We start from the raw sequence: 23,066 nt of genomic DNA, 5'->3' as shown, positions 1-23,066 counted from the left end.
AACTGAAAGATTTCATTTCGTTATCATTCGTAACGATGATGCACATATTCCTTAACACACATTCTACTTGTAACTAGCATATACATCATCAAGTGTGCTATTAATCATCCTTCAAATATAGTATCCATGGATCGCCACGCCGGTCACACTTGTCGGCAATTCGACTATCGATACTAAAATCGCTATTTCTATTCAGATTTCTGTAAGTACGGCATTATAGCAGGGCCGAATTAATCCATCTGGAGGCCTGGAGCTATACCAAAATGTGTGGCTCCTGCTGACTTTGCCTAATGCATTTCTATGAAAGTACAGCAGAAAAAATTAATGGAATACAGTAGTTCTACGACATTAACCATGTTATACATTAGATAATATACTTAATGGAACTTTCCAAATACATAAAAAAAACTCACACACAGTTACCCTATTATATAAATGTAATAAATATAAAGAAATGAATACCTCAAAAAAACATATTCCTATGTTTCGTCCTAGTAAAGTCCTCTACCACGGTAAATAAAACTGATTTATGCTAATATATTAAGACCGTGCATATAACAAACGAAGAAATTTGTTTCATATTTTAGATCATATTTTATCTTATAAGGATGATTGTATCTTGTATGATTATTTTTTTACACAGACAGTTGAGATTTTGATCAGAGTGGAGGCCCCCCGTCCACCTTGAAGCTCAGGGCTACAGCCCTCCTTAATCCGGCCCTACATTATAGCATTGGAGAGGATAACATCTAAGTAAATGAGCTGACTCACATTACGAATATATTGTCTATATGTTTATTATTATTATTATTATTATTATTATTATTATTATTATTATTATTATTATTATTAATAATAATAATAATAATAATAATAATAATAATAATAATAATATAGAGAACAAAGAAGTGCAAATAACGGAAGATTGGCGAAAGTTTTTAAATTTATAATATACATTTCTCTCCTCCAATGGAAAACTATACATTTTTCGGGACATCCCCTTTATTTTTTCTGACAGAGTCCATAAAACTTGACTGTATTCGGTAAAACGGGAAATCTGAGATCCCTACCTAAACATAAACTTCAATTAGAAAATGGTAAAATTCATTTCGATATTTTTATTATAAACAATAACCTCACAGTAGATGAATAATACTGTGCTTGATTGGTGTACAAAAACAGGACGTATGATAAGAAATTCACTATTAATTAAATGCACAAAATATCATACTGTGATATCGTAAACATCAATAACAAAGAAATAACGTGCAAGAAATATCTCAAACTAGAAAGCGTATCATCAGATAAAAACATATTGGAAATCAATTATTTCCTTTCTATAATAGAATGCACTATGCATCGTGGAACGCCTATGTTTCATATTGATTGTTTATCACTAATTGTTAATTTAAGAAATCTCCACATTTCAAAAATATCAATTTCTTACTTTCATTTTTGTAGAGGATTCACAAATTTGTTTAGTATTCGTTCCCAAACAGGCAAAAAGAAAATATTTTATGGTTGAAATGAAAGAATTTGCTTCATTACATACTGATATAATCGAAATATAGTAACTGTAGTTAATGTATCTAACTTTGGGGCCGAGGTGGATCAGTGGTAGAGCATTCACCTCTGGTGCATGGAGTCCTTGGTTTAATCCCAGCTTGCGCCAAGTGAGCTTTGAGGTGGACAAATACCGTGTGCGTGGATTTTTTCGTTGTTCTTCCGTTTCTTCTAACTTTCTTCATTGCACTATTTTATTTATTTTTATCTTCACCGTTTTCCTTGGCCTAACCGGCATAAACGTCGGACGTAAAACTTTCAGATTTCATTTTTTTATCTAACTTTATTTTTGTATTATTTGGAATTTATAATTCCTTTTCAGCATCCAAGCTATACGAGACGAGAAACAAGAATTTAACGTAAAATCTGTGTGGGTCCCTATTAGAGATCGAACTCAAAATTAAGCACATAGAAATTATGTGTGTTAACATTCTAAACTTGCGAGAAAACTGCTTCTTGGACAGCTTCTCTTTCTCCTAATGAATTAGCCTTCACACGTATATATAAGGGTATAAATGCAACAGCAAGGCTGTAAGGAACAGGGTGTGCCGTTAACGTGAGCTATGAACCACGACAAGGGTTTGAATTCGGAGCAGTTTGTGGGTGCGTAGACCATTAAGCAAAATCAACAACTCTCACAATATAAGCCCTTTCTCACCTTCAAGCGGTATGAATTATAGGTCCATTGCGCCACTGTACCTTGCTAATTTTCACCTGTGCAAATCAGAAAAAAATATATTTTATTCACTTACGAACTATACTATTATTTTAAATGAATATCATGTTTTGTAAACACAAGCTATTTGGTTTTTAGTTAATCGTTTTTAGATCAAAAGGTGCAATATATTTCAATCAAAATTTACTTGTACGCCTTATATGTGGAGAACTACTTATAGTGTAGCCAAACCCAAACTATCACTTAACTCAGTATGATGTGCTTATTTCATAGAAAATTCGAAAACTCGATTTAGGAATCGTTCAAAACTTTTGTGGCCTCCCTGATCCAAAAACTAATTATTGGCCAAAATCTCAATCTTTTGATGGATTTCTTTTTATTATTCCTAAAATTCTTGTTCAACATATTAAATATGAAAGGTATTCCTCGCGCATGTTCCATGACTCGCTCATCCCGTCGTACTAAATTCTCCTAGCCTATCTCTCTCTCTGTAAAAAAAGCAATGCGTGCTCTTAAATTTAATGTATGTTTTTGATCTCCAGTTATCCTTTCTGCCCGCTGATCTAGCGGCTAGTGTGCGTGCATTTTCCTCACAGTGTTCCGGATTCGATTCCCGGTGGGCGATCACTAAAATGTAAACTCATTACTGTAGTTCCGATTCCACTTCTAATTATAGATTTGCGTCTCATATAGTCTCGCTGTTGAAAAGGGACGCAAAACTCCGATCAATAAATCCCCACACTTCTTTATACTTTTTATAAAACCTTTTTAATTGCCAAATAGTTTAAATAGATGAATATACAACATGCTGCATCAAACACCACGTAAGGTAATTGCATCATTTAGTTAACTTAATAGGAAATGCGTTTTATTACTACTATTTTTTCCCTAACACATGATGAAAACAATTTTATTTTCCTCGCCTTTTATCAGATGAAATAAATCATTTTAATGGTTAAATAGCCACCCATTGGCTCCATCAAAACTTTTAATGTGTAACCTTTTGCCACGGTAGTTTGTTTGTTTATAGATGACGTTTGACCTTGCTATCCAACTGAATAATTTTCTCGTAACATTAACTGAAATGGAGTGATTAAAATAATAAAAAAGAATCTCATCCATCAAATTTCAAAAGTTTGACGTTATTAAATGTTTTTAGTACGTTTACAATAAACATTTTAATTTCTGCAATACTAGTATTATTGGCGTATAACAAACACGGAAATATCCAAAGATGTGATAGTATCAATTAATAACTTGACATTAAGCTGAGAAATTTTAGATGCTTGAAGGAATATTCTTATGTGTAACCAATACCGTAACTTGTGGTGGTCAAGGGGGCAACTGTCCTCCTATTTATGCTCCCCGAACTTCAAAATAAAACTTTCTTACACAATATGATGCGATACAAACATCAATGTAAAATAAAACATGGAATAGGTTCACTATATCACTAAAACAAACAAACAAAAAGAAAGAAAGAAAAAACCTCTTAAAGTAAACGAAAAAATGATCTGGGTCCTTTTTTATTTAAAACAAGCAAATAAAACTCTACTGTTAAGGTCTCTAGAAATAATGTATATTTCTTAACACTTTAAAAACCTTTGAATTTAACGTCCCACGTCTATGCCCTTTAGGCTAAGGGAGACGAGTATTAAAGCACGTGATGATGAGGAAGAATTGGTGGAATGAGAAAGTGGGAGAAAACGGGAGTAACCCGAGAAAACTCACGGATGGGATCTCGTCCATCACAAACTTACTTGGCCGGGGATCGAACTTACGCACCAGAGGTAAGCGCTCTACCATTGACGGGCCGTGTCCCCGTTATCTTAACACTTTAAGTTGTGTCAAATATTACTCCCTCAACTTAACTTTTGAAGCATTTAATGGTCCCAACGTACCATTTCCTAAAGAGCGGATAATAATTGAAAGTATTACTGCTGTCCATCGTCTGAATATATTTTCCTAAGACGAAACATAAAAGTAATTTAGACTCTACTTCAGTAAAACGCCAACCAGGACCCGTACATGTAATAATAGTGTTTATTAAGGTTGTAATCTAGGAGAAGAGAAAAGTATCATATTTTGTATATTTTTACGAGGATCAACTTCATATATTAATGCTTGACTCCCCAGGAAAAAGTTCCAAATTACGGTGCGGAGTATAACGTTCAAGAAAATCGATAAAAATGAACTTTTATGGCGCTGTAAAGGGAATCATTCGTTCCCGATAACACGGATAGTGATTCCTTTCTAAAAAGTACTGTTTATTATGATCATACAGCAATTCAAATAAATAATTTGAATATTTATATTTATAATAATTTTATTTGAATACTCGAATAACAAGTATTCTAATTTTGGACAGTATCAATGTGAACATGATACAAAACAAAATTTACCGGCTTAAGCTGGAATTCGAAACATATGAGCTTACACCAAGAATTGAACCGGTGGCTACCAGTTCAACACTCAGTAGTTCAATACGGACTACCAGCTCAATTGAAATCGGAAGTACAGAGTATGCCAGAAAAAAAAAATACACTCTTTGTGATCCTGCATCAGGATACCGGCACTGACAATTATTCTGAAATTTAAGTATGCTGTAGTATGGTTTTCGCCCAACAGATATCGGCATTGTCAGTTGTTTTCAGTTAAAATTATGTTGCAGTATGGTTTTGGCTCAACAGATATCGGCATTGTCAGTTGTTTTCAGTTAAAATTATGTTGCAGTATGGTTTTTGGCTCAACAGATATCGGCATTGTCAGTTGTTTTCAGTTAAAATTATGTTGCAGTATGGTTTTTGGCTCAACAGATATCGGCATTGTCAGTTGTTTTCAGTTAAAATTATGTTGCAGTATGGTTTTTGGTTCAACAGATATCGGCATTGTCAATTGTTTTCAGTTAAAATTATGTTGCAGTATGGTTTTTGGTTCAACAGATGTCAGTACTGTCAGCACGATTAGTGAGATAAGAAAATGGCAGGGGCACGCTTGACGTTCGAGCCGAGCAACGTAAGCACGTTTTGAAGTGTTTATCAGGTTTCCTCCCCGTTCGCCAAATCTTACTCCCATGGATTTCTTGTGAGGAACTGTGGAAAATGAAGTATATCGAAGTAAGCCGCACACACTCGAGAACCTTCGCTAGAAGGTTACAGAGGCATGTACCTCGGTCTCCATTGATCATTCACCGCGGTAGCAGCAGCGAACGTTCGTCGTTCTGTTAGGTGTTTGGTCCCCAACGGCCAATATATTGAACATCTAATGTAAACATATGCTTATTTGAAGGTTTGTAACACATATTTGAACAATAATTAAATGTAATTAAGAAATATGATATATAGTTTTTTTTCTTTTTTCCTTAAGGTTGGTTTAAAGGGACAAGTTTTGCCGATAGATGGCACTACAGTCTTCGTATCTCTTCTATGTATTTTTTATCTTTCACGAAAATTCACGATTTCTCTTACAAATTTCAACCTACAGGCTTCAATTTTTTTAGAAAAGGAACTTCATAATCTATGGAAGGCAATAATCCGTGCCGATATTTTTATTTAGAATTTTCTTCATGGTTGAAATGGCTTGATTGTTGAAATGGATATCCAAATCTTTAACAATGAAGCTGTTTCAACAATGAAGAAAATTCTAAATTAAAAAAATCGGCACGGATTGTTCCCTTTAATAAGTTATGAAGTTCCTTCTCTACAAATTTTGAAGCCTGTAGGTTGAAATTTGTAAGAGAAATCGTGAATTTTCGTGAAAGGTAAAAAATGCATGGGAGAGATAGGAAGACCGTAGAGACATCTAACGGCAAAACTTGTCCCTTTACACTAACCCTAAACAGTGTATACATTTTTCTGGTGGGTAGTTGGGATTGGACGGTGGATCGATTCGAATAAACCGCTTTTCACTACCTTGTACCATTTTTGTTCTGCTACTCTCGACAGACGAACGAGCGGAGAGAGACATTCTATAAGACTTCCCATCATTCGAATTAACTAATTTTTATGAGTAGATTGACAAATTATAAGTTATCAATTGGTAGCACTCAGTATAAAAATTAAATGTATTCTTAAACAAGTTTGTTCTCTCCTTATCTAATACGTACTAAAGGATAAATTTGATAATTTTTAATTGGTTTTAAAGGTTAATTTTCTACTCGAATCTCTGTTGTAAAAAACTCTAAGTCGATTAAAAAAAACTGCGCACATGCATTGACCTTACTACAGAAGTTTATCATTTTATAATTTTTTACAACATCCCAGACAAATGGTGCAAGAACCCAGCAGATCATAAAAGAACGATTAGACTGGCGACTTCCATCGTATCTGTTATGGTCTCCTTCCTAAAAGCTTGGCCATAAATTAATAACTTAATTATGTGTCACTTGTTGAGATGATGCAATTGTAATCGAGGACAATTTTTTTTCTGTTTGTCGCGGCAAGAGTTTATCGTTGTTAAATAGTGGTGTGTTATTTGTTTTGGTTCTATACAAGATTCCACGAAGTACGCAGAGTTTAGATATGATAATTGGAGTTTGTCATACGTGTTACGTACGTACGTAACATTCATAGATAGTGCGTCATTAAGATAACTGTAATAGAGGGAAATCCGATTGTACTGGCACACAATGTAGAATAGTAAATGAATATTCAAGTTAAAACAAAATAAAAAAAAAAAAAAACGGTAAAGAAATTATATCTTGAAACACCCTAACTTTTAAAAAAAGAGAATATCGGGAACATAGTTATAAGCGAGAGGGTGTAGATCAGTGTACAAAAATGTGTGGAAATGTTCTGTCTGGTCATGTGTCGCACGTCGAAAATTGAGACTCTTCCATGCAATGATAATTTCAGGGGGTGGCCCAGGGAAAATTCCTCCTCCTCGGAGTTACGAGATCTCTTTTCCCGGAGTCGTCTTGCATCATGCTCAAAGCGAATCCCAAGTAATTTCGAAATTCTACTTTCCAACCCTAGTATAATATATAATGTTCTTACCTCAAAAATAAGTATTTCACTAACAACCTGATAATATGGCATAACTCCTTTGTCTTAAAAATACATGAAAGTAGTTTTTTCCTGGGGTTAAGTTATTTTTCCATACAATTTTGTTGATATTTCATAAATAAACATTCCATTAATAAACCTGATAATATATCACAATTAATTTGTCCTGAAGAAATATGTAACCGGTAGTTTACTATTGGGGTGAGTTTTCTTAGGACCAAGATTTCCGAAAACGTCATATAACTTTCTTCGTATTTCACAAATAGATATTTCAGTAATAATTGCAGTATAACGTGATTTAGTTTTAAAAAAATTCGAGGAAGAAAATTTAGTTCAATGACCTGTATCTTTTATTAGTCTTGAAATCGAGGAGTCCTATACACGTAGCATAGTTGTCATCCTATGAATATTTTTCACTCACATTTATCGCCGTATATGAAAATATCTTTTTTTTTATTGTTCTGTCTAAAAGCAGATTCTAGCACACTTATCTAATGTAACTAACCGAAGTCATTAGTCAATCTATCCACCTGTGGTAACGTAGGGAACAAGAAAATTTAGAAGGCTGGGATGAAAAGAATACATTGAGAAATTTATTAAAGGTCATCATCATAGGTATTCTGCCATATATATATATATATACATATATATTAGCGGTGGGCACAAAAACCGGTTTTTCGGTTTTTCTAAAAACCGAAACCGGCTTTTGAAAATTTTCAAAAACCGGTTTCGGTTTTTCGCCGAAACCGGTTTCGGTTTTTCACCTGGTCCGGTTTCGGTTTTCTCCAAAACCGGTTCGGTTTTTCACCTGATCCGGTTTCGGTTTTCTTCAAAACCGATTCCGGTTTTTTTCCAAAATTTGTTCTATTTCTGACCAGAATGGTGTTTCGGTGTTCTCCGGAAACCGAATCCATTTTCACAGAAATAGTTTTATGTGTTTTCGAAAACCGAACCGGTTTTGGAGAAAACCGAAATGTCGGTTTTTCGGGTTTCGGTTTTTGTAGAAACCGGTTTTCGGTTTTTATAAAAACCTGTTTTGCCCATCCCTAATATATATACACAGAGAAAAATCCGTTCTCCGGACAGCGGTATATTGTACAAATATACTGTATCCTCTTGCTTAGTATAGAAATCAGTACGGATCATACGTTATCCGTATGCTACATAGACACTGTCCTTAGATGTTACATCATACCGTTGTAGGATGTCTGACATCTAACAGTTTTCCTTATATCACATGCATATACTTATGTTACCTTCGTCAGCTATATGTTATATACGTCCATTTGTATGTGAGATCCTGACCGCTTACATTGTTTCATACGGAAAGTACGTATAGATGAAACACTTATACAGAAAGTATTATAAAACATGCGTTTTCAGTTATACGTCTGTTGTACGTTAAGTCCAAAAACTACAGGAATTACGCATGTAACCTATCTTTTTAAGTACGCCACCTACAATTTTTTTTCTCAGTGTATGTATATATATACCAATTGATATATCTCATTGAGCTAAACAAAACGACATGGATGGTTTTAATCGGCAAAAACGAATCTTTTTTGTAAACTTTAAAATTGTTGCCGTACGACAACCACGCCACCTATTACGATGAAACTGATACTAAGTACAACCGTTATCAAGCTGTTCATTATGATACTAGTGAAACGACAGTAACCTTAAAGGATGACTAATAAGGAGGTAGTCCAAAATTATGACTAACTCTTAAGCTTTAATATTACCCACAGGTTAGATATCGTTGCCAATAGGCGTATCTCAGATTTCATTACTTCCATTATCTCAACACCTTTGCTGGAATAACCAATAGGCATATCTCAGATTTCATTACTTTCATTATCTCAACACCTTTGCTGGAATAACCAATAGGCATATCTCAGATTTCATTACTTCCATTATCCCAACTTAACATCCTTATTGGAGTAACCAATAGGTATATCTCAGATTTCATTACTTCCATTATCCCAGCTTAACACCCTTGCTGGAGTAACCAATAGGTATATCTCAGATTTCATTACTTTCGTGATCTCAACTTAACGCCTTTTAGTAATGCGTCAAATCTGCTTTCACCTTGAAATTCGCCTTTTCATCAATTCGATATCTCAGAAATGAAACCTCCGTAGTCAAATATGATTCTTACAGTGATCTGTAGATCTCGTAAAAAATCATATAAAATACTGATGTTAACTTAAAATTGCATTTTTCTTTTTAGATAGGGCAATTTGTTAATGCAACGACGTTAAATCAATTTACAGATCACGTAGAGGTGAACAAAACGAGACGTTCATCGTAAATTTTCATATGTAAAATTATCGAGATCGTAATACTGCAAATTTTGGATGCGACATAAAAACCAAATAATACTTTTGACAAAGTGGATACTTTCAAATATCTAGGATCAATAGTAACAGACAAAAACCATATTCACGAATAAATTAAATGCCAAGTGAAAGCAGAGAATTCGTGTTATTATTCAGTTCAAAATCTTTGTAGTCGCGAATTCTGTCGATGAAATTGAAGCTTAAACTGTATAAATCGATAATCCTGCCTGTTGTGTTGTATGCTTGCGAAATATAGTCGCTTACTTCAAGGGAAGAATCCAGACTGAAAGTGTTTGAGAATAAAATCCTGAGATATTCGGACCCAAGAGGAACGAGAATGTGGAATGGCGGAAAATTCATAACGAGGAACTGTATAAGTTATACCGTTTACCAAACATTGTTACGATCATTAAGTCTAGGAGGCTCAGGTGGCCCGGTCACATTGCCAGAATAGAAGAAAATTGGAACGCTTTTAAAGTTTTGACTGAAAATCCAATCGGAAAACGAATATTAGGAAGACCTAGAAGTAGATGGGAGGACAATATTAAGAGGGATCTTCCAGAAATAGGAATACAAAGTAGAAACTGGATCTAAATGGCAGGGGTGCCCACAAGGGGGGGCTATGACGCAAACTGCGTCATTGAAATATTTGGGGGGGGTAAAAATCTATATAAATATGTTTGATGGGGGGGTAAAATTAATCGAAAAGAAGATTTTTTCATGGAAGAACACCTACGGATAGACAGTTGGGGGGGTGCGTCATGGACATAAGGGGGGGTGGGCACCACTGTAAATGGTAGAACAGAAGTCAATAGAGAGCCTTTGACATTGCGGCATTGAATCTCCGGGTTCCATAGGCCGTAGAGTTAGTTAGTTTGTAATTATCGAGAAACTTGTGAAAAATGAATTTTTATGGCATGTCGTTCGTTTGCCAATAATAATTTGATACTTTTATACTCGTGGAACATGTTAATTTATACACTGGATATGCAAGAAGTATACTGTTAACTAGCAGATTCTATCTAGTGTTGATTATTTACTAACTGTGACTAGTGATGTGAGGTAGAAAATTTTCCGTTCTAAACAAATATCATTGATCAAGTAACAATTTCTCATTAATCATAAAACTGATTGAATTGATGTATAGAAATGTTAAAAAGTGGAAGATGGTTTAAAGAATCTGCATTTTATAAATCGAAATTTTTTTTTGTCGTGTATGGAAAAATTAAAATCTTTTTATGAGTCGGAAAATTTTCATAATTTTGAAGCAAAAGTAAAACTACTTTTTATGAATCGGAAAGTTTTATTGCTCTGTAGAAACTACTAAAAGGAATTTTCATGGATCGGAAAATTTTCATTACGATGTAGAAATAAGTGGAAAAACTCTTCATAAGCCGGACAATTTTGAATATTACTGTATATATACTGATGTTAGGTGGAAAATTTTCCACTATCCTTAACTGCAAATTGACCTATAAAATTGAATTCCTGAAGAGGAAAGTTAGACAGCAACAAATTATGATTTTCCAATTAGCGCTCGGGAACCGGAAAATTTTCTAATATTTCGAATTGGCAAATAAAAATTTACATAGTTTTTCTCTATCTCTCTCTCTATCTCTCTCTCTCTCTCTCTCTCTCTCTCTCTGTGTGTGTGTGTGTGTGTGTGTGTGAAATACAGGGAACACAAATTGAGTTCGTAGGGTACACATATCCCATCTCATTGTTTAAAATGTAACAAAAAGCTAAAAGAAACCTTGTGAATTTATCAATTATTTCAAAAACAGAAAATTCCACTATTTATTCACATATATTCCTGCCTATCTAATTAAATAACTACATAAAAGTTCTTGCGAAGAAAAAATATGAAGAAATGCTTTGATTTTACTGTGTTTAAAGTTATAAGAAAACTTCGTCTTACGTGTATTAAACTGACAAAATATGATTTTCTGAGATCAAAGGTGAATTCTGAGGGAAGAATACTTTGAAGTTTTTGAAACATTTTTGCAGAAATGAACAATCGTTAGATTTTCACTTCCTAAATTTTTTTTTCAAACAATAGTTATTACAAATAAATTTTACGGTTAAAGAATGATGTAGGAATAAGTGGAGTATGTTTTTTTATGAATCGGAAAATTTTCATCACACTATGACGCATATCCTTCTAATTATGAAATCATTACACAGATATTTACTTGCACCTGATTTGATATAAGATGTTCAGGCTCCCTCAGTTTCATCAATATGGACGTCAATGAAACTGGTGTAATACATAAGCACCACTAACTAAAAAGAAAAAAAGAAATACTTTGTCCATTCTTTATATGCACTTAACGACAAAAGAATATAATTGTTTCTTTTTCTTCTTTGCAGGACCTCATTGCCAAACACGAGAAGAAATGGAGTTGGAAGTCTGTGCTTGTGACAGGTGGCATCGTGACCGTAGTTGTAGTGCTCATTATAGTAGGGGCAGTCCTCCTGAGTTCTGGTCCCAAAGAAGTTGTTGACGGCAAATACGATGGCCAGGAAGGTACCACGCAAAGACCTAACCGAAAGCCCACGATAAGTTTAGAAGATTTCGTCAATGGTCGACTTACCATCACAAAGTTCAATGGAACATGGGTATCTGGTAAGTCGTATTATAAAAGAAATCTTTGTTTTCAATTTGTGGTTGATGATCATCGATTTGATTATTTGAAAAATAAATTATTTTATTTCTATTGTTTTAGACAGATTCAGTGTTTCTAATATTGACTACTTTAGAATTTTTTTAATTCTCACCAGTGACATAAAGAAACTTTAAAATTGCATTACAATAGATTGCAGGAAAGCCAAATACATCTTCCAGCCTGGACTGAGCACAGTGTTACGCAAGACTAGCTTATACTAGTTTTTTAAAATGTTATAATTTGAGAGAAACATTTATTACTTCTAACAACATTGAGGGTATTGGCACTTACATTTCTGGGCAGGCAGCGCAGAAAATAGGGACAGTCGGGCCGTTTGCGGTGCAACAAAACTAGTGATGAGCGCAAGAGTCTTGGTCTTGCAGTTTTTGCAAGAGCCTTGCATGCAAGACCAACACCAAGACCAAGACCAGGAATCTCGATGCAAGACCAAGACCAAGACCATACCTGCAAGATCAAGACCAAGACCAAGACGAAGACTCTTGCGCAAGAATCTTGCACAAGTACCGGCTCAGTGGTAGAGGGTTCACCTTTGTTGCTGGGGTCTCTGGTTTGATCCCAGCTTGCACCATGTGAGCTTTTTTGGTAGATAGGGACCGTGTGCGTAGGTTTCCTCGGGGTTTTCCCGTTTCCTCCTACTTTCTTCATTCCACCATTTCATTCATTTCTAATCCTCACCATCTCTCTTAGCCTCGGTGCATAATCGTGGCACGTAAAACTATATATTACATCATTTCAAAACATATTAATGGTGTTCTTCTTCTAAAACTAAAGAAAAATGTAGTATTGAACATCAGTAATTCCGTACATCATAGGTGCCGACTACATGGGTATGGCCTTGGCTCCAAGGATCAAGCATCCGTTAGAAATTTTTAATGTGCGCTCAAAAAAAAAAAAAAAAAAAATCGAAATAATATTTTCATGACATTGACAAAAACTTGTGTATGTGACCGTAAGTTTGATTTCATGGGCGGGTGCTTGTACGTTAAATAATTGTTTATCAATATAATATAACTTTTAGCCTTCTCAGGTAATGGCACACGAGGATTAAGCGATATAACATTATACAACAATAAATAATCCATATTCACAAGTGAGAGTGATTTTGTACCGATATTTCAAATAACTTGCAGTTTGATGCTGTGTTCTTGTATTTCTAATATAGGTCAAAGTATTTGTATAAGTGAAGTTTACACAAAAGACATGGACAGTTGAGTCGTTTTTAGTTTTTACTCAAGTTATACTAAAATATTAAGAGGTTTGATTATAATCGTTGTTATTTTAATTTTTCTCTCTCTTTTTTGGCCAATATTGCTAACATATCATCATCATAGCTATTCTGCCATTATTGGCAGGTCACTTGTTGCAACTCAGAAGCTTCGATATACGGTGGTCCTCAGCTAGTCTCTTCGTCTTAACGTAGTAATTTTCTGTTTTAATACCTTCCTTCAACAACAATCTCCTTTGCCCCTCCCTCTCTTTCTTTCCACCATATTCTCTAGCATGTCCCTCATAATAAAGTTCCTCCTCAGCCAATGTCCCAACCAGTTCCTTTTCCTTCTCTTAATTACATCTAAAATTCTTCTTTTCTGCCCTACTGCTACTATTTCTAACATCTTCTCATTCGTTTTCCGTTCAACCCAGCTAATTCTCTCCTTTTATCGAAAGCATCCAATATTTTTTTCATCGCTTTGCGTAATGTCCATGTTTCTGTTCCATAGAGTACATATTGGAATCAGTAAAATAAAATCTCAATATTTAATTGGAAGTTTGGTCAATACAAAGATTAGCTAATCTTAGTTGGAAATAAAAAAATATCTGACGCCTTTAGAGTGTAAAAATAATTTAGCATTTCATGGTATTTCAGTAATCTGCGCCGTCTTGATTTTCTTTCATGCGTCTTTCCAATTTGGGAACCAGTAGAGTATTGAATCTATTAAAAAATATAAAAAGATTACGAAACGTTGTAATTTATCTTATAAGTAGTGAAGCGTGGGGACCCATTGAAAAAAAATAAAATAAAAGGTTATCACCTATGTTGTATAGTATCATCATACTTCCACGAAGGTAAAACTATATTTTACTTAGAAACATACATTGTATTTCCGCTACTATTGGCGCATTGTATAATTTATCCAGGGTAAAATTTACGTATGAAAAGCATAAGATTTCTCAAAAGCAAGACTTGTAAGACTCTTGCAGCAAGACCAAGACCAAGACCAAGACTGGGTGTGCAAGACCAAGACCAAATCCAAGACCAAAGGTTCCAGTGCAAGACCAAATCCAAGACCAAAGATTCCAGTGCAAGACCAAGACCAAAATCACCCGGGTCTTGGTCTTGGTATTGCATTTGCTCATCACTAAACAAAACAAATTTTTCTGGGTCATTTACTGTTTAAAACTCTTCCTTAGACAAGGGACATTTTGTTGTATACATGGGCCGCGGTGGCTCAGTGGTAGAGCGTTCACCTCTGGTGCTTGGGGTCCCGGGTTCAAACCCTGCTCCCGCCAAGTGAACTTGGTGGTGGACAAACACCGTGTGCGTGGGTTTTCTCGGGGTTCTCCCTTTTCTTCCCACTTTCTTCATTCCACCATTTCATTCATCTTTCATCATCACCGTCTCCTTTAGCCTAACCGGCATAATCGTGGGACGAAAAACACATTAGAGCACATTAACTGAATGTAATAGCCTAAAAATATGTTAAGTCTCGGGTTCGATTCCCGCTGAAGACACTCGGTCGTAAAGATGTAACGGCTTTTTCAAGCCACCCATCCTAAGAGAGATTTTCCTGGGTTTTTCTCATTCATGTCAGGCAAAACCCAGGATGGTGCCTACGATGTAGGTCCCAGGCCATTTCCTTCCTCCCTATCCCGGATAATGTGCTTGCCAAAGGATGCTATCCCTCATACGTGAAGGACTTAATGCCATAGATGCCGGTAATGTCCAAATTAGTGCTGTCGAAATCGGTTTTTGAAAAAACCGAAAACCGCTTTTTGAAAAAAGTGAAATTTCATAAAACCGAAATGTCGGTTTTGAAAACCGCTTTTGCGGTTTCTGTTTTCAAAACCGTATTTGCGGTTTCGGTTTTGAAAACCGTTTTTGCGGTTTCGGTTTTCAAAACCGCATTTGCGGTTTCGGTTTTGAAAACCGTTTTTGCGGTTTAGGTTTTGAAAACCGCATTTGCGGTTTTGGTTTTGAAAACCGCATTTGCGGTTTTGGTTTTGAAAACCACATTTGCGGTTTCGGTTTTGAAAACCGCCTTTTCGGTTTCGGTTTTGAAAACCGCAAATGTCACAAAAATTCAACAGTACTAGTCCAAATATATGTACAAATAAATCAAAATATGTTAAAAAATTCTTGAGTACAATGTCACATATTCAAAAGTTAGAGTACGTTTTGTTTGTTCTAGCGAAACAACTACGTTATGTATAGTTTTGATTATTATAGTTGTAAATTAGACAGATAAGTTGGTAGATGCGTTTTGTATTCATTATTAGCTATGTGTATTACTGTACTTAGATTTATTACATTGTGTCTTGTTTGATAGCTTTTACTGATTATTGTGTCTAATGTATTGATGGAAGTCTACTGTAAAAAAAAATATGATAGTTAATTACGAATTCATCGGAGGCTATTTTTGACTTCCCTTCTTGTATTTAATAGGACCTGGTGTTTGCGAGACTACGTACCTCCTCTCTAACTGAACATCCGCAAATGTTCTCTCTCAGAATGGTGAATAAGAGGTTATTTCAAACAATATCGCAAATGTCAATACCGCAAGTGTCGCGATTGTGAATTGGGCTAGGTTCGCACTTTATTATCCACCACTGGGAATAGTCGTAATACTTTTAAAAGTCAACGTTATTGTTTCTATGCTTTTTTTGGGTATAATCTATGTAAATAGTAATGATCCTATAGGAGGATAACAAAGTAAATATAATTTGTTCTCTATATTAAAATACTTTCGTAACTTTTACAGGTGATGAAATTAGCTTCAGAGATCAGGGTGGGAACGTGATTCTTTATAATGTCCGAAAGAGGTCAGCAGACTTGATAATTGATTCCCAAATTATGGTAAGTAATTTTATACCCACCAATTATTATTCTTAATACATATTTATTAAATATAATCTATGTCATAATTTAAGGAGAAACCATACGCATCTTTTTTTTTTTCACGTCATTGTAGGATGTAGAGCATTTATATTTGAATACAAGTTAATACTCCATAACATTAACTTTTCAGATGATTTCTTTAACACATTTAATTTCTTATTTGATGAAAATTTGACCTTCTTCAAATACACTTACCACTTTCTGAAAATGAACATTCGGCACACTTTTATATCATAAAAAAGAAAAATGGCTGCTGGTTACACCGTATGGCACACTAACACTGAATCAATATAGTACGAGACAATCGAATTTACATTTGGATTGAAGCAATAAGAGCGCAAGGTGCCATTGTAATAGGCTTGAATAAGAAATTAACTTTCAGCGAGCAAATATTGCGATACACAGACAAGATCTTCGTCTCACTTGAAACATACAGAATTCTGGCTGAAGCGGACTCCCACATCACATCATTGACAACGTCGCAGTAAGTAGATTGGTGGACGCGAAAATTGCTCTCAAGGGCAAATGTCAATTCGACTGCCGTGCACGATAAATTGATTGACATACTGTACATTTTAAAAGTAGGGATGCGCACGAGACGAGTCGAGACAGGATTTTCCTGACAAAATTCGAGTCGAGACACGGCTCTTCCAATAGAAAAATATACATTTTTCGAGTCGAGACATAACTTTTACAGCACATTTTCGAAACGAGACAGCCACAAATCTTGTCTTGTGTGCATCCCTATTTAAAAGCTACTAGAATAACACCACATAAATAAAAATGTATTTGTCAGTTCTTACTTTATTAATATTTCTTTCTATAATCAATTAATATAATTAGTAAAAGTTCAAAGTGAACGGACTGTCTTAAGTCATAGTGAGGTGCGGAACAGTTTTCCAAACGAAGGGTCAATTCCGACGAAATTAGAATGGTTGGCAGTCCTAGACCAGTTAAGCTGCACAGTCAGGATCAGGAGTATTGAAGCGCACAATAAACTTCACTAAGCACTAAAGCTCCCATTATTAGAATCTGGTGAAACTCTCGCATTTTATCAACTATGCACTTGTCTGAGTACCCTACCCGATGTTTAGTGCTAGTACGCGCACATTTGGTGCACTGCATCCCGGGTTCGATTCCAGATGGAAGAGCCTTGAGAACTTTAAACGGTGGTTCGAATTCCACCTTCAGCTGTAGGTTCACATCATATGTACCCTTGGTGTTGAAACGGGCCTAAACTCAAAAACCAACCACCTTATGTGAATATTATGATTTGAGAATATTATTCAAATTATTCCGATGCTGACTTTTTTTTTTTAATTACAAGGCACCTTTTCCCGCTATATGGAGGTGACCATACAAAATTATGCAACTGAAATTCACACTTAACGCCCATCAACTTTAGAAAAAATGTTCCTCATCCTCACATGCTGACATTAGAGTGAGTGAGGTTGAGGTCCAATCTCATATGAGGCTCATCACTATGTAATAATAGACCAATAATAATATTACTAATAATTTTTAAATCAAACATTCCATAAAATGTATAGTATGCTTCAATAATGAACCTACATGTACTGTTCAAAGTATCGCAACTCAGAAAGTAGTAGCTATAATATTTTCACAATAACACCACCATTCGAAACCTTGTGTTCATGTTCTGTGATGTTATATAAATCAATATTGCGTTCAGTAGGAAAACCCGGGTAACTTCCGACTTTCAGAAAGAGTTCAAGTCTTTCAGAAATACTACCTTCCGATATCAGTCATTACGTTTATCTCCACTCTTTTGCTTTCTAGATTTCACGAAATTAATAATAATAATAATAATAATAATAATAATAATAATAATAATAATAATAATAATAATAATAATAATAATAATAAAAAGCTAGTGTCTGTTATTTTTCAAAAACAAGAATACTTCTTGAGTCTTACAGATAGAAAGCTGCTACTCTGTCCAAACTGTAAAACCTAAATATTACCTCTAGATCAGTGGTTCCCAACCTTGTTGCCCTAGCACCCACCTTCGAGAACTCTGCGTACCTTACGCTCTCACCGTCATTGCCAGTCATTTGTCTGAGGTGAGCTCTCTTGCGATTTCAAACGCAGCATTGAATACTCAAATCTTATAATAATAATAATAATAATAATAATAATAATAATAATAATAATAATAATAATAATAATAATAATAATAATAATAATAATAATAATAATAATAATGTCAGGAGAATTTCTGCATATCAATATAGTGCAGTATTTTTTTACCACCTTTGTTCTTGACGGAACCACAGTTCTTACTCAATGGTTATCTTGTGTGTGTACGGTATTCAATTTAACACCTCTTTGTTATAACATTCGTAATATTATAATTACTGTAAAATGTAGTCCTTTTTTTTTTTTTTTTTGTCATAGCTTGTACTCCAATGCACGCTCTTCACATCCCCCAGGTTTGGAACCACTGCTCTAGACAATTGAGGAAAAAACTATTTGTTTCTTAAAGAGTTATTTAGATTAGGAAGAGAACGGGCGAAGACCTAGAGCACGAGTAACTTATTGTTTTTAATTTTGTTAGTACATAAATATATTAGACTTGTTTATTTATTTATATTTAAGTATATTAATTTATTTTACGGTTTAAATCTTAACACTAGTTTGACGAAGTGTTCATTTAATGTCTTTTGTGGATTACATGTTACTCGGATTGTTTTACACTGTAATGAAGCAACTCTATTTTCCGATTTTTTATAATTTATTTTGAAAAACAAACATAAGAATTTAATATGTCAAAAGAAAATTTTCTTTTTCTTTTTAGATGCAACAACAAAGTAGCTTATATTTCCGGAAGATTCAATTTACACCCTTTCAAAGATAGGGTCTAGTTTATCCTTACGTACGAAAACCTTATAGGAGAATCATTTGAGGAGGCCAGAGGGGGGGGGGGCAATTACTCCTCTTCAGTTTGATAAACACATGTTTTTTGATACATTGTATACTAATATATATTGAAAAATGTGAAACGTCTATATTGTTGGACAATCTTGTGGTCCCTCCTCTGGCAAAATCTGAATGTCTACTTCAAACTGATCTTTTTCAGTGAGTTTTCATGTTTAATACTTTGCGACCGGCACCATTTAATTATCCCACAATTGACCAACATATATTAACAGCTTTAGACAAAACAAAAATACACCTTTCATATTTCTAGAGTAACTAATATTTACCGAATAAAAGCACTTTTTTTTTCTCTGATCGCATAATGGTTCTATTACCACTGTCAAGCATTCGAGGATTTTATTACTCAAAGTAAAAAGCACCAACGTGGGCTGAAAGTGTTTATAGAGGATTGACACAGACAGCTTTGATTTACGATTTAACATGGAACGTAAACACTTTTCATTGTGTACCTTGAAACTATGAAAAGAGAAAAGAAAGAAAGAAAAGGCAGAATAATTTAATGTACAGGATTGCTACGTTAGTGCAGCTTTACCGTTGGAATCATCATGGACTTATTAAAATTGAAGAGTTGGATGCAAGAACCAAATAGGTTCTTTTTTTTTTTTTAAGCGAATTTGAAATTTTTGACATGTTCCAGTAGCAAAAGATCACTCTACATTATGTGCAAGAATTATGTGGATCCGATGATTATATTCTGTGTTATAATGCAAAGGAGGTGTTCATCGTGAAGTCAGAACAAGAAACAGGCAGCTCCGAAAAGAAAAATCTAAAAGTTGACGTACCTGGTTCTTGCATGCAACCCTTCAATTCTAATTTATTAAAAGAGTTTGGTTTATCAAAACTTTTGTATATATTTACCCTGTCTGTCGGTGTGTCTGTCCGACCGCGAGATAAAAGATCTCAAAACTTTGTTTGATGGATCACCATCAATTTTGGTTGGAATATAGAGCTAGAGGGTCAAAAGTTAGGGATATAGTTAGTCGTTGATGGAGGTAATCAATCCAGGTCATTCCGAGATATATGGATAATCCAAAATCGGTTCCCGATATATATATATATATATATATATATATATATATATTCATAAAATATGTAGTACAGGATTATGTATGGCAGTGGTTCTCAAAGTGGGGTCCGAAGGACCTAGCCAGGGAGTCCGCGAGCCTAAAATTTGAAATGTGTTGTAATAAAACGGAACTCACAGCCGTTATGCAAAAAAATATTTTTAACGTTAAGATTAAGAAACTGCAGCTGCGGGCAGTACGAGTACAAAACAATAACTATTCATCATTTCCAGTGCTCCAGGACTTCATTGATTTTGAGATGAAAACTCTGCTGAAATGCAGTGTGGACTTTGTGGTGGACCAACACCACGCTCGTCGGTTTTCTCGGGGTTCTCCCGTTCCCTCCCACTTTCTTCATTCCACCATTTCACTCATTTCTCATTATCACCGTCTCTTTTAGCCTAACCGGCATAACCGTGGGATGTTAAACTTAAAGATTTCATTCTCATTTTCTGCTGAAATGAACAAAACACTTGTAGAACACTTGAGAGCATTAGATGCAAGTTTTCAAGAATGTTTCCCTGTTTCGAAACCTTTTAATGGTTGGATTGAAAATCCTTTCACTAATGTAGAAATCCATGACATACAAGATATAAATCTCTCTAACACAGAACAAGAACAGCTATTGGAACTATCCTGCGATACTTCATAGAAAAACGTTTTCAAAGAAAATGAACTTTGCAACTTTTGGTTGCGTACACTGAGTATGAAGAATAGTCTAAAAAGGCATTGCAATATTTGATACCTTTTCCTACCACTTACTTATGTGAATAGACCTTTTCTGCTCTGTCTTAATGTGGAATCGAACCTAAGGTTGATGGTGACGAAACTTATTCCAGATTTCAATGCATTTATGGAAAAACACAAAGAATTCCATTCCTCACATTAGTGACCCCACATTTGAAAACATTGGATTTCCTTTTTAAAAAAAGACTGATTTTCTGTCTCGATGAATGTAGCTGAATTTCGTTGATACAGCTCTCAATTTCTCCAAGACGTGGGTGGTCGTAAGCTTGTTGGCATAAGCCTTAGACTTCAACAGACTTTAGTTCTTGAGTTAACCAGGGTGCCCACAAGGGGTGGCTATGACGCAAACTGCGTCATTGAAATATTTAGAGGGGTTAAAAATCTATATAAATATGCTTGAGGGTGTGTAAAAATTAATCGAAAAGAATTTTTTCATGGAAGAACACCTACGGATAGACAAATGAGGGGGGGGGGGGTGCGTCATGGACATGAGGGGGGTGGGCACCTCTGAGTTAACTGAACCTTTGCAAGCATGAAGTTGCAAATCTTTCGTGAGAATCCACTGTAGAGAGCTTCTCGAAATGTCTGATTCTTGACCATGGTACCAAATTGATGTTCCTGAACTTTCAGCAACATCAGCAAAAACCGAGGCCATAGTTAATTCTGTTCTTTCGCCTTATTCTATTAATGTGTCAGTTTGAGATGTTAAGAGAAATTTCCTGTTTTGGTGTTGCAACACACATCTACAATCATAGATATTTTCCATCAGTGAAGATATTTCCCATCTTGATCCTGTACTTTGACTATAAATCTGGTGGTATTAAAATTAAGGTAAATGAATTGAAAGCTCTCCCAAATGGGAGATCTGAAACTATTGCTTCATGCATAATGGAAGCTCTTAGAAAAAGAAGCATAGTTAATAAATATGTGTCTTTTTCTGGAGATAATACAAATACAAACTTCGGAGGAATTTGGTAGAAAAGGAGGAAATAACATATCTAGCTGTTTGGAAAGGGAACTAAATCCCAAACTTGTAGGAGAAGGATATCCTGCTCACGTTTGCATAACAGTGCCCAGCATAGTATTGACACTGGTTTTAGTGTTGATGTGGAAATATTTAATTATTTAATATTAAATATTTAATTATTAAATATAGTTTTGAAAATATTTAATTATTTTTCCGTATATTCTGTTCGTACAGAGAATTTGAAAGAATTTTGTGATTTTGTAGATATTCAGTAGAGGAATCTGTTATGCCATCAAAAAGTAGGTGGTTATCCTTATTTCTGTGCATAACTAGATTAATTGATATGCTTCCAGCTTTGAAGGCTTATTTCTTTTCCCATGATAGCGTTCTCCACTTAATACGTTCCTTTTCTGAAAACGAACGAACTTGTTAGTGAAACAAGATTATGGTTTATTCACTCACTTATGTCAGTTTTCCATCATAACATTCTTGCTATGGAAAGGCAGGAGAATCCAGTTGCTGAAGTCATGCCTATTTTACAGAATGTTTTACAGGTAATACAGGAGGGCGGATCCAGGACGGACTTCTGGGGAGCGGTGGGTTGTAATACTGTTACTTAGAGCTACTTTCAAGAGCTCCAAACTATGGAATGGGTTTTATTTATATATAAAATAAGAAAGTTTCCTCTTCTAGAGGGGCGATCGCCCCTCCTGGATCCGGCCCTGAATATAAGAGAAAGAAATGCATAGTTTCAAACCTCTAAAAAGAAATCAAGAAAAAATAAGAGAAACGAGATGAAGAGGGGTATGATGTAGAATGTAAGAAATTGGAGGATGAAATATCTCGTGTTTATATGTCACTTGTGGAATATCTTCAGGAGTGGATACATCAGTATGAAGAATTCTGTGTTTTTAAAAGGATTGATTTGAAGTCAGTGCTGCCAAG

At 34.9% G+C, this 23,066-nt stretch overlaps 1 protein-coding gene across 2 annotated transcripts in view; it reads left to right on the top strand.

The window, feature by feature from the left end:
- LOC145674435 (venom dipeptidyl peptidase 4-like) overlaps positions 1-23,066 on the top strand; it is a 306,212-nt gene that overhangs the window by 152,124 nt on the left and 131,022 nt on the right. For both annotated transcript variants that reach the window (XM_081744492.1, XM_081744501.1), the window contains exons 2-3: positions 11,952-12,207; positions 16,246-16,340. In XM_081744492.1, the coding sequence (XP_081600618.1) occupies positions 11,952-12,207; positions 16,246-16,340 (351 nt within the window). The remainder of the gene's footprint in view (positions 1-11,951; positions 12,208-16,245; positions 16,341-23,066) is intronic.

This window comes from Thermobia domestica, chromosome 2 (assembly GCF_964235325.1).
Source record: "Thermobia domestica chromosome 2, izTheDome1.hap1.1, whole genome shotgun sequence".
NCBI lineage: Eukaryota > Metazoa > Arthropoda > Insecta > Zygentoma > Lepismatidae > Thermobia > Thermobia domestica.
The sequence above is the reverse complement of the archived record's forward strand: the minus strand, read 5'-3'. Positions and strand labels throughout refer to the sequence as shown.